This window comes from Pygocentrus nattereri, chromosome 23, assembly GCF_015220715.1.
Source record: "Pygocentrus nattereri isolate fPygNat1 chromosome 23, fPygNat1.pri, whole genome shotgun sequence".
Classification (NCBI taxonomy): Eukaryota; Metazoa; Chordata; class Actinopteri; order Characiformes; family Serrasalmidae; genus Pygocentrus; species Pygocentrus nattereri.
In genome coordinates this window covers 33459074-33476559 of record NC_051233.1, presented here as the reverse complement: position 1 = coordinate 33476559, position 17486 = coordinate 33459074, and the positions used below count along the sequence as shown (strand labels likewise).

Below are 17486 nucleotides of genomic sequence, written 5' to 3'. Positions count from 1 at the left end.
GTTTTTGGCCTCATCCCTTACATACAGAGATTTCTCCAGATTCTCTGAATCTTTTAATGATATTATGTTCCAAAGGTGATGAAAAGCAAAAGTTCTTTGCTGTTTTATGTTGAGAAACGTTATTCATGAATTGTTGCAGTCTTTGACAAAGTGGTGAACACCTCCTCATCTTTACTTCTGAAAGACTCCGCCTCTCTGAGATGCTCTTTTATACCCAGTCAGGTTACTGACCTGTTGCCAGTCAACCAGCAGGTGTTTTTATATGTATAATGTTAACAGAAGTTCATTACACTTATTAGTTTTAATTAAAACTATTATATATATGCCCGCCCGATGACTGCTGGGACAGGCTCCGGCTACACCCACGACCAAGAAGGATAAAGTGGCTTAGAAAATGTGTGTGTATGTAATGTTATTAAAACCAGAAGGACGTTTCACGAAAACTAATAACCAGTAAAGAACTTTTAATAAAATTAACTTCCACATTTCAAAAGTGATAATCATACCTCACATCATAACTTGGGTCAGATAACTTGACAAAAAGGCATGTTACTCTAGTAACATACTATTTTTTTGATTCTATTTTCTCCCAAAATACACAAACGTTAAATAAAACGTCAAAGCGTAATTGTAAAATAGTTTACATAGAATAGCTCTTTGCAATAACATAGCTTATAATGTTCAAATCTGTTGTTTTGTTTTGGTAAATAACAAACATTAATATGAAAAATGAATCCAAATAACTGTAACTGTAACACCACCTCTGGGGTGAGTTGCACATTTCCACTCGAACTGCTTCCCACTGAATTGTTCACAAAATGAGGCAAAGTTTATGATCTCGTCTGTTGTTCAAATTTTGGGAAAGCCCATTTAGGAAATACATAATGTGGTGTGATTTAGTCCCAGCAGCGCAGACAGAAAGCTGTATAGAAATGGCAGTTTGAGAGCTGAGTGGGTGAAGAGGACGTGTCCTTGTACGGGCTTTTGTCTGATTTTTCAAGAAACTGGCCCTCGTAAACACTCGTCGCTCTCTGGGTTTTAAGGTTTTGTGTCTTTGTGTGAGCTGAGGCCTTGAAGTGACTGTACACAATAAAACACACAGTCAAGATGGTGAAAATGAGCTAGTTACACTACTGAGCTTCAAGGAGGCCTTAAAAAGGGAGATGATGGGCTTCGTTTCAAAACAGCTCCATTTAACCAGACTGCACTCTACACATTGAATAATTCATAAATGTTGCCGATAAATTCATAGTCATTACCGAATCATTTATTAATTTACTGTAGTAACTGAATTAATTACAGTAGATAACATGAACTGAATAATTCATAGCAGTTACTTAATAATTGATTGTAATAACCAGATAATAAATTACAAATAGTAAATTATAATAGATACTTAATAATGTATAGTATTTACTTAATAATTCATAGTATTTACTGAATAATTCATACTAATATCTGAAAAATCATAGTGACTACTGAATTATTCATAGTACATACTATGTACTATAAATAACTATGACCCTATCTGGTCCACCATACTAAATAATTAATGGTAGCAACTAAATAAATTCTAGTAGGAACTGAACAATTTATTGTAGATATTAAATAATTCATAGCAGTTACTTAATAATTCTTAGTAGTTACTTAATAATTCATAGCATTTACTGAATAATTCATAGTATTTATTTAATAATTCATGGTAGTAATGGAATAAATTATAGTAGTTGCTAAATAATTGTTGGGAGATACTGCATAATTTACTTTAGTAACTGCATAAATTACAGTATTGATTAAGTCAATGCATTTACTAAATAATTGATTGTAATAACCAAATAATTTCTGGATATAACTGAATAAATTACAGTAGATAGTGAATAATTCATAGTAGATACTTAATAACTCATAGTAGCTGCTAATAATTTACAGTTGTAATGGGATACATTTAATAGGTACTGAATAATTCATAGTAGCTACTTAATAAATTATAGTAGAATATGAATTATTCAAAGTTAGATGATGTGGAATTCAGTTGGAGAACAATTGGTCACTACTGCCCACCCAGCTCCAGACCTTCTGAGATAAGCAGTGTGGCCTTTTAGCATCGCTAAATGAGCTGTCAATAAACATCAATACTATCAATACTGTAACTGTTTACCATAAGGAACACATCCAGGCTGATCCACTACAGTCAGGTCTGTAAACCAAACCACTGTTTGGTTTGATTTCATTGATTTGAACTTGAGAAAAGTAAAGCGCTGAATTTAAGATTCAAATCTGCGCATCGTTTCCACATGAATACAGCTCAGCACGTCAACAGTTCCACTGACGTGCACATTTCATGATATTTATTATTACATAAATTCAGTGCATTACCTTTTGTTGCAGTGTTGTTCATTTGAATACAGTTCAGGTCAATCTGTGCTGTGTTTGGTCAGTTTACCTGTCCAGCCAGGCCAGCAGGTTTTTGGCCGCCCCTATCAGGTCCACCACTGACGTGAGGAAGTCGTTGGGCAGTCGTCGCGACACTCGGCCATCGTAATGACCCCCACGGCGGCGGCCGGTGATGAAGTTCTGGAGGTTCTTGGCCGAGGCATTGAGTTTGTGGGAGAGAGAGCGAAGATTCTCCGTCTCCAGGCCGTAATTCTGAATCAACGTCAATCAAGAAATTAAGAGCCTTAAGCGCTTATGGACGTCAATGAACTGCATTACTGTATAATTAATCAGCTGAATGAACTGTATAACACGAATTATGAAAGCAATTATACACACACACACACACACACACACACACACACATATATATATAATTTATATAATGTTATAATCCACTATAACTGATTAATGTTGAATAATGTTTTTGACCAAAAAATATAATAATCTCAGACCATTTTTTAAACTTAAAACTAACAAAAGAAAAAAAGCTTGGTGGATTGTTAACGGGTAAGACCCCCAGAGTGGGACCACCATTAGTATACTGGACTAGAAATATTATTATTATAAATAATATTATTAGGCTACATTTTTAGCCATCATAATAATAATAATAATAATAATAATAACTAATATACCTCATTCACTCATTCTTCATTTTTAACCACTGAATCCAGACAGGTTCATGGTATTAATATATAATTATAGTTAGATAGATTTTTCGATTAATATAACTACAATAACTATAGAACAATTTCATTATTCAACAAATTTGTCATTTCAAGTGTTTCTATTTTACTGTCATTTGTTTTTTCTAATGTGGCTAATTTGTGATTATTATCTTTAATGTATCAATTTTAAGACCAACTTTAATAGAAGCCTCAATTACATGAAAAAGGCATAGACTTGCATGTAAAACACACAGACTGCATAATCAGGATGATAAAGGGTTTCTGTCAGGGCTCCTTACTCCAAGTGTTGGTTTAACCCCTAAGAACTGTGGTTCTATTTGAGATTTTATGATTCACTGAATCAGTTCCTAAAGAATCATGATGGAGAGGTCAGACAGAGTCCCATCGTCCCTGGTGACCCTGTGAGTCTTCTGAGCTCTGAGGATCAGGAATCTGCTCTGAGGTGTTTTGTTAGCAGTGGCTAATTTAAGGAGACACTGTAATATCTCTGACCCCAGCGCTAACACAGTTGTGGTTGTTGTGGCAACCCGGTGAAGTCTCTCTTAATTAGCATAGTATCGGATCTCCTAATCTTTTATTGATTTTACTCCCTCCATTCAAAATAAACACACTCTCTAATTCTCTCTCTCTCTCTCGCGCTCTCTCTCTCTCTCTCTCTCTCTCTCTCTCTCTCTCTAATTCTCTCTCTCTCTCTCTCTCTCTCTAATTCTCTCTCTCTCTCTCTCTAATTCTCTCTCTCTCTCTCTCTCTCTCTAATTCTCTCCCTCTCTCTCTCTCTCTAATTCTCTCTCTCTCTCTCTCTAATTCTCTCTCTCTCTCTCTCTCTAATTCTCTCTCTCTCTCTCTCTCTCTCTCTCTAATTCTCTCTCGCGCTCTCTCTAATTCTCTCTCTCTCTCACTAATTCTCTCTCTCTCTCTCGCGCTCTCTCTAATTCTCTCTCTCTCTCTAATTCTCTCTCTCTCTCTCTAATTCTCTCTCTCTCTCTCTCTCTCTCTAATTCTCTCTCTCTCTCTCTCTAATTCTCTCTCTCTCTCTCTAATTCTCTCTCGCGCTCTCTCTAATTCTCTCTCTCTCTCTCTAATTCTCTCTCTCTCTCTCGCGCTCTCTCTAATTCTCTCTCTCTCTCTAATTCTCTCTCTCTCTCGCGCTCTCTCTAATTCTCTCTCTCTCTCTAATTCTCTCTCTCTCTCTCTCTCGCTCTCTCTCTAATTCTCTCCCTCTCTCTCTCTCTCTAATTCTCTCTCTCTCTCTCTCTCTCTCTCTCTAATTCTCTCTCTCTCTCTCTCTCTCTCTCTCATTCTCTCTCTCTCTCTCTCTCTAATTCTCTCTCTCTCTCTCTCTAGTTCTCTCTCTCTCTCTCTCTCTCTCTAATTCTCTCTCTCTCGCTCTCTCTCTAATTCTCTCTCTCTCTCTAATTCTTTCTCCTCTCCCTATTTCTCTCTCCAAATTTCTCTCTCTCTCTAATTTTCTCTCTCTATTTCTCTCTCTCTCTAATTCTCTTTCTCTCTCTAATTCTTTCTCCTCTCTCTTTTTCTCTCTCTCTCCTTCTCTCTCTCTCTCTCTCTATCTATCTATCTTTTCCACCTCCCACTCCCTCCCCTCTCTCTTTCTTATTCTCTCTCGTACTTACTTAGCCAAAACACACACACACACACACACACACTCACACACACACACACACACTATAAAATCTATGACCATCTCTGCTGTCTATAGATCCACACATACACTCATCCATCCTCACAGTTATGTGAACACATGCACACCCACCAGCGCGCAGAGCAGGTCCACCGCCTCCAGGATGAGCTCCTGGTGGCCGATGCGAGTGACCCCAAGCTCCTCCAGCTCCTGGTGGGTGATGTGCAGAAGCTGCTCCCCCGTGATCTGCTCACGCTCAAACGTCCGAACATACTGCAGCAAACAGTCGTCCAAACCTGACAAAAAGAGAGAGTTTGAGATGTTAGGTGTGTCTTAAATAAGGTGATTTAGGTTTGATCAGCATCACGTTTAAAATCGACCAAATGAACTTGATTATATTAGCTGAGGTAAAATCCAGTCTCCAGTAAAAGTGTTATAGCAAAGAAATAAACACAAGTTAAAGTAACTAAACAAAAAATCGCTTGAGTTGAAAATGTACATTTAAATAATCTTCTAAGCTACTTTAAGGACAGCAAAGTCAATTTTCTTAGCATCCACCCACAAGTACCTGGCCCACAAAAAAAAATTGGCATAAAAATTTGTTTTGGGAAATTTTCAACATAGTAACAAGCTACAGTACATTCAGAGCAGTGCTGCTCGGATCCTGATGAGAGTACGGAAACATGAGGACATCACACCCATCCTTCACTCTCTCCACTGGCTTCCCGTCTCTGTTAGGGTTGAATACAAGGTCTCCCTACTCACTTACCAGTGCATCCATGGAAATGCTCCTCCCTACCTGAAAGAGCTTCTCACTCACAAACCTCATCACGATCTCTCTGCTCTAAAACTCAAATCGCCTTCTCGTTCCCAGGACTAAGCTCAGCACCATGGGTGATCTGGCTTTTTGCTCCGCCGCACCTCGTTTATGGAACGCTCTACCTGACCATTTGAGGGCACCACAGACAGTTGAAAGTTTTAAAAAAGGATTAAAAACATTTTATTATCAGAACTTATGATTCTTAATTGACTTGATTGGTTTTATGCTGTTTTATACAGGGGATTTACTTTGTAGCACTTTGAGATTTGTTTCAAATATAAAGTGTGTTATAAATAAAATGTATTATTATTATTAGTAGTAGTAGTATTAGTAGTATTATTATAGTAATGTTTGGGTGCCACAATATGAAATGTGCATTGTTGAACATAAAAGGACAGACTGTACTTACATAAGCTTGTTTTAGATCTGAAATCACTTGCTTCATCTCAGCCATAACTACTTTTCTCACATCTCCAGCAGGAAACTTTTCCTCAAAAACATAAAAGTTTCTTGTAAAATGTCTCTCAAATTTACGAGACTGAAGTTGCTTCTCATTCACCAGCTTCCTGTTCAAATGTTCCTGTTCCACCTTAAATGGTGCCTGAGGTGCCAGAATGTAACTGACTTCAGTCTCGTGATTTCTTAGTGTTTTTCATTGCCGATTAAACGTATCAGGAAACCAGCTGGAGTGAAAATAAATGCAAATAAGTCCATTCTTCTCCAAATGATCAATGTTCATCTTACATCTCTCTCTTTGACTTGTTAGCTACTAGGGTTGGTGAATTAGCAGTTGTAAGCTACAGACGCTTAAGTAAAAGCAGCCTAACAAGAAATCACTTGAGCAGAAAAAGTAAACAAAAAAAAAAAAAAAAACCCAAGTAACTTTAAGAACTGCAAAGCATCCACTCCAGGCATCTGGCCCACAAAAAAAAAGTTTGCAGAAACATAAATTTTCAACACAGCAATGTTTGGGTCCCACCTGTATGAAATGTGCATCATTGAACATAAAAGGACAAATTGTACTGCCAATTATTTAATAAAGGTCAATGAAAAAAGCACCATTTATGAGCCCACTTCAGACCACTGCCAACCTCTGTATTAGCCTGAACACTACAAGAGGATGTTTCAACCCACTGGTTGAGAAACTCTGCCCTAAAGCACGTCCAGCCTCCTTCAAGACATCGCCAAAGGGGGTTTTCCTAATCTTTAAACTGGAATATCTCATTCTCAGGATTATCGTGGCACCGCTGTAGGAGGTGAGTAGGCCTGTTCACATTGCTTACGGGTTTCATTTTAGCCTCTCTTTAAAGCTGCACTCTGTACGTTCTGTGGATTTGGCGGCCTCCCAGGTGGAAACATGGAATTGCAGGTAACTTGTGGAAGAAGATTTTGCACAGTTAGTACTTCAGTGCTTAATGTTATGTGACTGCAATAAGTGGTCAATAATGCTAATCCAAATGCACAGATGAGACCAGCAGCGCAAAAGGACTTTGCGAAACGAACCTAATTTTTCAGGATGTGAGACTTACATTCAAGGCTATGTTCACAGGTAAACCTTGAGACTTGACAACTATGTGAACATCTCTTGAATTTTTCTTAGAAACACAGGCTGCAGTTTTATGTCCTGACACAATGTGCATTAAAAATGTGAAAGGAAATGAGGAATGATGTGGAATCTCCATATGCTCACTTTCAGCTTCTCTGCATACACCAGAAATCCAACTGTACTGTATGCATGCACACACACTGACTAAATGGATCTCAGATCAAAGAGCGCAGCCGTGTGCCCACATCTATGTGTGTGTGTGTGTGTGTGTGTGTGTGTCCTTCAGTTTAATGGGCTCTTACGCTCATGGCTGCGTCCAATCTGTTAGCATGCGCTAGCTATCATGGCTCCCTGGCAACCATTTCTTAGTAACAGCAAGGTAAGCCTCATGCTATAGAAGATAAAGTCTTCCATTTCCCTTCACACACACACTGCACCATAAGCACATACAGTTGCAGCGTCTGCTCATTGCAGGTCTGAGCTGAACTCATTTCTCAAACCGAGGGATTAAACTGAATCACTTCTGCAGCCTACGCTCCTCCAAGGACTGATTCTGCATCAGTTTTTCCTAAACGCTGCTTGTGTTTAACGCTGGAACAACTCAGTGAAATGCCTCAGTTTTGCCTCAGATGCATTTAGTTTTATGATGGAGCTTCTAGTAGAAGCATAAACCCCACCATGACTGCAGAGTGCATGACTAAATGATACCATCTCACTCCCCATGTCTTGAAATTCCAGACTATGTCTGTGACACTGTATTTAAATATAGTCAATTTGTTTTATTCTGAAATACTTCACTTAACATAATTCATATACACACACAAACAATGCCAGCTGCTAGAATACCGTGACAACCAAATACTATATTCCCTTGCTGTTGTTCTGCTTGCTACCTCAGCAACTGCTATGCACATATACCCAAATATTAAGAAGATCCATTTTGTCCTTTCAACAAAAATTAAGCAACCTGGGACCAACATTTTGGGCCCATTTTACTATCTTGGCTGTAAATATATCTCAGGATGTGCTCATCATTACAGAGTAAGACTGTGTTTAAGACTGTGTGAAACAGTTAAATTCCAACCAGAAGCTGAAGTGGCTGAATGTAGTCTAGCTGCTGCATCTTTTAAGGTGGAGCTGTAAAATTTGAACAAGAAGCTCATGAAAAAGAAACTGACCTCAGCTTCATTAAAAGTTGAAATGCACGAAAACGGATGAGGAGGTCGCTCTTGCTGACATCAACTCATTTTTTGCTGTCTCACAGAAACAGTAGGTCAGAATTGTTTTGTCTCATTTACGAAAGTTAATGATAGCAGCTGGTTAGCCTCACAGCAGCAACTGTAGCAACAGTTTGCTAACCCACAACTTCGCTAACATTAGCTAAAGATTAATTGAGTTCAAATATTAACAAATGTGCTTTAACTAGGATACTGTTGTCTGTCTTCGTGTGACATGTTGTGGCTCTATGTTGAGCTGCTAGAGAGCAATGAGGCAGGAAAGAGGAGAGGTGAGAACCTCTGCTGTGAAGACAACTGCGTCTTCCTTCATACCAATCAATCCTGTGCAACTATCAAAATAAACAAAAACCTCTACGAATGCTGACTTGGCTGCTCACTGACGAAGGAGAAAATCCAGGTCACTTCTGGTTATGTAAATCACACACATCTCTGCCAAAATATGCTCTATCAACATCAAAACAGGCAAAAATCTTATTTTATTGGTACTGCCAAAAAGTTAACATTTAATTTGTCATGTTATGCAGTATTTCAGCACAGCACTGCATCCCCCAGCCTTATCACTTCACAATTTAATATCATTTTCAGTTTTTCATTCATCAGTGTCCTCTTACTACACTACCCAGCATGCATTATGCAAATTTGTCAAACAACCATTGAGAATGTCCCTAATAAACACAATGTGATATTCAGCCTCGGAGCAATAGTGTTAGATATCTGGCTTCCTTCTGCATTAACCAGCTAACAGAGAAGCTCAAAGTATCACATGCTGTCTTTCAAAAGGTTCTCCCACATTCAGGACACATTATCAGAAGGGATGCTCTCTAATAGACTTTGATCATATGGTTTCTGACCCTGTCTGATTTACTATTATCTATTAACATGTACTTAGCTTCAATTCCCCCCAATGTGGGGGGGTGTTAGTGCCCATGGCAGGGGTAACCTGCACATCTGTGAAGGCCCCATTAATGCTGAAAGGTCCATACAGGTTTTGGAGCAACATCTGCTGCCATCCAAGCAGCGTCTTTTTCAGGGACGTCCTGCTTATTTCAGCAAGACGATGCCGAGCCACATTCTGCACGTGTTCCAACAGCGTGGCTTCGTAGTAAAAGAGTGCGGGTACTAGACTGGCCTGCCTGCAGTCCAGACCGTCTCCCAATGAAAATGTGTGGCACATTATGAAGCTCAAAATACGTTTGCAACACGTTCCAGAGAAGTTGGGACAGGGGCGTGTTTCCCACTGTGTTACATCACCTTTCCTTTAACACTCAATAAGCGTTTGGGAACTGAGGACACTGATTGTTGAAGCTTTGTAGGTGGAATTCTTTCCCATTCCTGCTTGATGTCCAGCTTCAGCTGCTCAGCAGTCCGGGGTCTCCGCTGTCGTATTTTGAGCTTCATAATGCACCACACATTTTCATTGGGAGACGGCTGGTTTACCATATTAACTGTTAGCTGCTGTTGTTTTGCTTTTTTGTTGTTGTTGCTAAGTTTGTACAGTTGTGTCCTCGTATCTTCAAATTGCCAACTTTACAGGAGAAGGAAACAACATACCTTACTTTTAACGTAAGTCAATGGAACCAGACGTTTTTCCAAGTAATTTTGGGTCATTTCTGTTTGTCCATTCATCATGAAATTTACACAAAATATATAGGACCACGGGTACTGTCAAATCACATCAAAAACTGAAAAATGAACGAGGTTTTTCATTCTGACAGCAGCAATATGCAAGTTTTGCTAGTTTTGCTGGTGGCTAGCTATGCTGGTCCACGCTATTCATTCTAGTAACGTAGCAACAGGCATTGCAGTGTCATAGACAGCATAAACAAGTCTACTAGAGGTTACTGGACGACTCCACACGTGTCATGGTTTATGCAGTTAGCACCAAGCTATTTGGTTACAACCATAAATAACAACATTAGCCTCGTAGCTCCAGCGCAGAACCCCCGACTCCTGCGCTAGAAATGTCATTTCCACTCTAATCTAACATGAGGTTTAAATCCCCATTGCATTGTGAAGCCACTCGTGAGCTGAGTGAGGCGTGTTGGAGCAGGGAAGCCCTGAAGTCTCCGCCGCTGTGGGACGGGGACCGAGAGCTGCTCTCGCACCAGCCATTAAAGACAAACGTCTAGCAGCTTCCCACTGAGACGGATGAGTCACACACAGGGGAAACCCCTCACACACACGGGCAGACACGTGCCACCACACACCTACAGAGAGACATGCTGGTACACACACACACACACACACACACACAACATCAGTACAAACACACGTAAACGTATCGGTGCATTCACACTTGTTGCCTTGTTGCAGTTGTTTTACCGGGGATGCTAATCTACACAGACGATAGCCACTCCGATCTTGAGCTGTTTGACGAAGATGTCGGGAATTGCAGAAAGCAGGCATCCGTCTCGATGTCCGCCAAGTTGGACGGCTTAAAAAAGGCACAGTCTGTGACTTTAAAGGGCCTATAGCCCTTATAGAGGGCCTATAGCCCTTAGAGGTCCACTTATGACCTTTCTATGGGTTTATGTACTGAAAACAGTTGTAATTCATTTCACAACTAGTTTCCAACCTTTCTTTATCCCTTTTAGTTACTGTTTCTTCAATACTGATGTATGTACATGAGCTCTGTTCTGATTGGCTGTGCCTTCTTCCAAAAGCAGTCTGAACTGAAACTCTCCTTACAACTTCAACGTGAATCGGTGGAGCTAAACTGACGTTGGCGTCATGTGACAACACAAAAACAAAGTATGCAAAACAAGTCATTTAGTGTGCAATTACACATTTCCACCAGAGAGGTCTCCAAATCCTCAGCTCTTATGTAGTGTACCTTAGTCACCCTATATGGACAGTATGGACTGTGGAGTGATCATGTTTTGAAACTATTAAAATATCTGCTTGCTACATGTTATGGTATTAACATGCTACAAACAGTTTTATTGTTTTAAAAAGGCAAGTAAATTTTGGTTTTCCATGATTTGGTTTATGTTGCAGTCCATGCCCTCTATCGGTCATGATATATTGGCTTGCTTTAATTCTGTAGAAGCTCTACTATGACAACGCTTCCTAAAAAGATAAACCCATCCTGCAGCCTTCCACATTAGCATAGATGAACAAGGGATTTCTTATCACTCAGCCCAGTAACAAAAGAGAAGGTTACTGCAACAGTAGCCTTTAGGCTAAAGTAACACAGTAAATTTCAGCTATTTTAGTATTATAAATCTGCGATGTGAGTTTTTTTTTTACAAAATTTTGCACATATTTTACAAAACTTACATTTCTGTACAAAAAATTGTTGTATTAATTTTTCTATGATATCCCCTTCGGACCCAACGTTCATTGCAATGGACATGACATATTTCTGTCTCTAAACCAATAAATACCTTGTATTTGAATGATGTCAGTAATGCTGGTTACTGATTGGATCCTGATTATCCAATCACAATCATGTCATGACTTTGAGCATGCTCTGAGAGAGTCACAGACATCGGCCAAGACAAGCATGGCGGAGCAACTGCAGAGAGGGAGAAGTAAGTACCCATTTTCAATCAAAAATATACATTTATGCTCATGCTAACCAAACAAATTTGCTGTCAGCATATGTGTAACTGTTGCAGATGATAATATTTGAAGTTATTTTGAACAAATATATTATCATTAATTTACAGGATTTTTTAAAAGTACGATGTCCATTGCAATGGACATCAGGAGTTGGGCGAGCTAAGCTAACACTCATATGTTTAGTGTCAGTATATACAGAAACAAAATACTTGTAAGCTTTCCATAAGCAAAGTGTGGTGTCACAGTATATTTATTCATGATTATAAATTTGTAAATATATATTTTTTGTACAAAATGTTCTTATAGAGTATAGAGTCAAAGACTTGAATGTCTTGTAAATGGAGAGTTATCCGAACTTGACTCCTTGAATTCAGGAGATGAAGATGACACTTCCTTTGAGAATCCTCCAATTCATGAGGATCATCCCATGAGACCCTTTGAATACTTCAAACGGTGTATACCAGATGAGATCTTCAATTTGATGGCTGACAACACAAATGTTTATGCCTTGCAAAGTGCTACATGATGTTTCAAACCAACAAGTTCAGGAGAAATCAGAACCCTAATTGGTCTCCACCCTGCTATGGGAGTGATGAAAATGCCAAGAGTTTCCATGTACTGGGAAGCTGGGATGGACACTGGTATTTTTCAAAACACCATGCCCTGTGACAGATTCTTCCAGCTTCGGTCACATTTGCATTTGGTCAATAATTTGGAGAAGCCAGCTGAGAACAGTGATGTGTTTTTCAAGGTACGTCCTCTCTATGATGCCATACGCAGTAGATACTTGGAGCTTCCACTAGAGGAGAACCTTGGCATTGATGAACAAATGGTGCCATTTCGCAGAACTCTGTCAAGCAATTCATCAAAGGCAAGCCACACCCATGGGGGGTGAAAATATACTTCCTGTGTGGGAAAAGTGGCATGGCCTATGACTTCCTGCTGCACCAAGGTACTACAACTATCACAACAGCACAGTAAGCAGCTGGGACTTGGAGCGGGAGTGGTGTACCATCTTAGCCAGCGAATCACTGGCCAACCACAAGTTGTATTTTGACAACTATTTCACAACGTACAATCTTCTGGAGCTGCTAGCTGACAGGAAAATTCATGCCGCTGGGACAGCAAGGGTCTCTCGCTTTGCCAGGCCTCCTCTACAGTCTGACAAAGAGATGGCTAAAAAGCCTCGAGGAAGCTGTGATGAAGTTGTAAGCCGTGATGGTAAGGTTGCACTGGTCAAATGGTATGACAACATACCAGTTCTCATTGGCCTCTAACTTCATTGGTGTTGGCACAATGAATGAAGTTCAGCGGTGGGACAAAAAGAAGGCCCGATTTGTGACGGTGTCCCGTCCAGAGGTGGTTAAGTTGTACAATGATGCAATGGGTGGTGTTGACCTGCTTTGTCAGTCTGTACCGTACAGAAATTCGGTCAAAAAAGTGGACCCTGAGAATGATAAAACATGCCTTTGACATGGCTGTGGTCAACTGTTGGTTGGAGTACAGGCTGGACGCCAAGAGGGCCAATATCCAGACCAAAGACATCCAGGATCTCCTCCATTTCAAGATGAATGTGGCCCAGTGTCTGGTGAGAGTCCATAAAACAGTGGCAGCAAAACGTGGAAGACCCAGTATGTCTCCAGAACCACAGCATGTCCCCCCAGAGACCAGTTTGCACACCATTTCAGGATGTAAGGCCTCTACCTAAAGTGCAGTATGACATGGTTGACTACATGCCAAATTATGATGTAAAGAAAGAGGCTACCAGATGCAAGATGCCAAAATGTACAGGTTTTTGTGTACTTTTGTGACAAGTGCAACATCCACTTGTGCTTTGTGCCCCAACGAAACTGCTTCAAGGCTGCTCATCGAAAATGAGAATACAGGTTCCAGTTCCATTCCAAGTTAACATGTTATAAGTACTGAAGGCAATACTGATTTCAGGTACTCTACAATCATACATCTTGTGTTCATGTGCATGTTCAGATTGTGTTATTTCCCTCTCTTCTTGCAGGCTCTGGGTTTTCCTGGTGATGACTGCTGTTCCCTACCCATGCTGTGACATACTGATCAAGTTAATGTGCATGTTCAGAACTGTACACAGACTCAAACACATGCAAACATCCAGTTCCAGATGTTTAGGTCGTACCTGATTGATTACTATGTGGAAAAACTCTGCCTTATTCTTCCTAAGTTTTTATGACATTTTACGCCCATTGTGTTGCGATGTCCGTTGAAATGGACATGAAAAAAAACTATTAAAAACATGAGTTAGCAAAAATTTCATTTTTTCAATTTGTTTTTATGTTGGAAAGGAGTCACAATCAGTTTAAAAAAAATTTTTTGGCTCAGCAGAAAAAATGCGGGTCTGAAGGGGATATGGTGCTGCTACGAGTCATCCTCTAAAGGCTCAATGAATCATACATCATACATCTTCAAATATTAACATCTACACACAAGCTTAAAAAGAAGGTTTGGCTCAATGTTTAGGTCTCAAATGTTAAATTAATGTTATACTAATCAAGACATGATGAAAATATCAGATACACTCACAACCTCTCTTTAGTTCTCTTTAAATTCTCTTCAATTGCTTTGCATGCAATTACACATTTCCACCAGAGAGGTCTCCAAATTCTCAGATCTAACATAGTGTAGCTTCACCAAACACTGATTTATAGGCTTTAAATGTACAACAAGGTAGCTTGTTTATGACCACAAACACAGGCATGTTTTCTTTCTTGTTCAAGCAGTCTGTACTGAAGCTACGACACTAATGTTGCCAACAAATAATGATTTTACTAATGAGCATTGTGCAAACTGCATGTGTAAATTATCACACACTCACTTAAACTGTGTGGAGTTGTTTAGTAATTTCTGATAGATAGACACACTGTTATCTATAAACATGGAATAAAGTACAGCAGAATTCAGGCTTTAACATGGTTGCTACTATTGCTTTTATCCATGCTAACATACTGTAGCTGTCACGCCCGTCGTTTCTGGTGCTTCTTTCCTGCCTGCACCTGTCACTGACGGTGAACCACCCACAAACTCCAACTCCCACAATGCCCCAGACTCTAACATCACTGATCACATGACACTCACCAGCTCTCAGATCACCTGAATTTAGGATTACCTTCACCTGTTTCTACCAGTATTTATACCTCCTTGTTTCCAGTTTGTCTTTGCTGAGTGTTGCATGTGGTTTATTCCCTTTTTGCAGATGTGTTCTTCCCGTGTCTGACCTCTTTTGCCCGTTTCTCAGATTGTGATTTGTGCCTTGTCTCCTGGATTCATCTGCCTTGCTTCGACCCTGGATTGTCTGATCTCCCTGGTATGTTTTGTGTTTGGTTTATTTGTTTCGTGTTACGACTCTGGACTGTTTTGGACCACTCTTTTGGATTTGCCCCTTTTAATAAAGCCTCCGTAATTTATCCGCACTTGTCTCCTCCCTGCCCGGTCGTGACAGTAGCGTTCAAAGCTTTTAAAAGAAACATAGCTTTCGCACAAATAGTAGTGCTTTGTGTTCCAGCTGATGTTGGCCACAGCTACGCCGTACATAACTTTTCTTGTCTTAACAGTTCATTCGCTGCCCAGCTCATGTCATCTCTTCTCTCACTGTCAAAGGGGTGGCTCCTAGCACCCCCTCCACAATATGAGTCCTTAGCAAAATGAACCGGTGAATACTTGGTGAACATCACACACCTAAAACTAACATGTAGACATTTCTTGAGTACTTTTGTCCATTTTTATTCAGAGCTATGTGTCACAAAGTGTAAGAAACCATAGACGCAAGTCTGACATTAAAGAACACTGTAATTACTATCAAGTAATTTAGTATCATTTCAGCACTGCCTTTTACTGCATTTCAGCTGTTTTAAAGTTCAATGACTTATTCAGACATACAGTATTTTACCTGTAAAACCATTAAAATAAAGGCAAATAACAGTGAGAAATGGTTTCTGTGAATTTACATTATTTTTCTGTAAATTAACAACAGCAGAGTTAAAGACAGCATATGTTTGGTTTATTTACATGCATTCTTACATTTTTTCTTAAAATAACAGGTCTTGGCTTTCAATTTTTACAGTACTTTAGCAGTAAAAATACTTTTTTACTGTGTACCCTGCTTAGCTAAAAACAGTACTTGTACATAACGTGTCACAAAGAACTGCTATGCATACTACCTTATTTTGCGGAAATCATCGAAGCTCCCAATTTGAAATCTAAACCGAGTGTAAATGTAATTTATTCACAGATGTAACTACTTGATTTTTTCACTGTGTAAGCAGGTCACATTCAAATAATGCTGTAATGTAAAGTGAACATGTATATACTCTGTCTCTGTGTAGCAGTAGTAACACTTGACTCTTAAGGGTTAACCTTGCACAGGCGTGCAGCACACACACAAGCCAGTAACGCATAATGATAAATGCCAGGCGATCAACCCTGCACTCAGACATTTCCAAGCTATCCGCTTAAAAAACACCCTCAAACCGGCCGTACGTGCATCCATAAATTACTCTGAAAGCCACATGAAAATGAGGCGCTCCCCAGGACCTTTTCACTAAACACTGAAGAAACATATTTCAGCCTGAAGGGTATTGCATAGTGAGCTTTCACATTATGCCCTCGGTTCATTTTTCTTAAGGTTGGAATGAAAAATGTCAAGTTATAGAAGTAAAGATTTAATTTACTGTCCTTTAATCTCCTTTAACAAGCAGCATAAAAGTTATTTCTCCCCTTTTCTCACAGTTTAATTGAAACAGACTGCCACTGTAATAGTCAGCTTTCCATAAAAATGCAGTGGCCACCAATCAGGACTGTGAACTTCAATGTGAAACCACTGAATCCTCTCTAGAACTAACAGTGCAGGATACCGCAGAACCTGAATCAGATGTTTGAGATTCCTTCACTGCATTACAATGTCAATAATCCAATCATAATCAGATTTATGCAGCTGTCTGATTATGCAAATGGTCGTGTAAACAGCACACTCTGATTTTGGATTAAGGTTTAGGAATCTGATTAAGAAATCTGACAGAAAGAGTTGGATTTCAACTCAGTACTCAGATTTCTCAGCGTGAGCTCTTACTCTTTCTCTAGCTCTTACTCTTACTCTATTTCTTTCTCATTTCTCAGTCTGAGCATGTGTGAAAACAGACGGCGGTACCCAAAATAAGCAAGCGGCGTCACTGCAAAACCAAACACATGCTTGACGAAATGAAGGATTTAAATATTCTTCACCCTCTAGATGATGTTTGTTCATATTTTCAGGTATGTTTGAGTTTTATGTTACATTTACATCACGTCTTCTTCTGTGAGTTTATTGGCTGGTTGCAAAGCAGAAATCTGATTACAGTCTGACGCACGTAGACCAAGAGTTTCCACATTATCTGATTACCATGTAAATGTACTGACAAAATCAGATTTTCTGCAGTTATCGGATTATTAACTGCTTGTAAACACTCATTGATGTTTTACATGCATTTACTCTACAAAGGCTGCAGTTCATATGTGTTTGATCGAGACTAAGTGTAAAAAATCACTCATC

The 17486-nt window shown here is 39.5% G+C and overlaps 1 protein-coding gene and 1 long non-coding RNA gene across 2 annotated transcripts in view; one reads left to right on the top strand and one right to left on the bottom strand.

The window, feature by feature from the left end:
• si:ch211-26b3.4 (connector enhancer of kinase suppressor of ras 2) overlaps nucleotides 1-17486 on the bottom strand; it is a 65907-nt gene that overhangs the window by 45520 nt on the left and 2901 nt on the right. The window contains exons 2-3 of the mRNA XM_017721892.2: nucleotides 4897-5060; nucleotides 2444-2646 (exon numbers count right to left, since the gene is read on the bottom strand). Of these exons, the coding sequence (XP_017577381.1) occupies nucleotides 2444-2646; nucleotides 4897-5060 (367 nt within the window). The remainder of the gene's footprint in view (nucleotides 1-2443; nucleotides 2647-4896; nucleotides 5061-17486) is intronic.
• On the top strand, nucleotides 11790-14092 carry LOC119262253. Its single transcript, XR_005129512.1, has 2 exons — nucleotides 11790-11901; nucleotides 13947-14092. It is a non-coding gene; the product is annotated as an uncharacterized LOC119262253 (long non-coding RNA).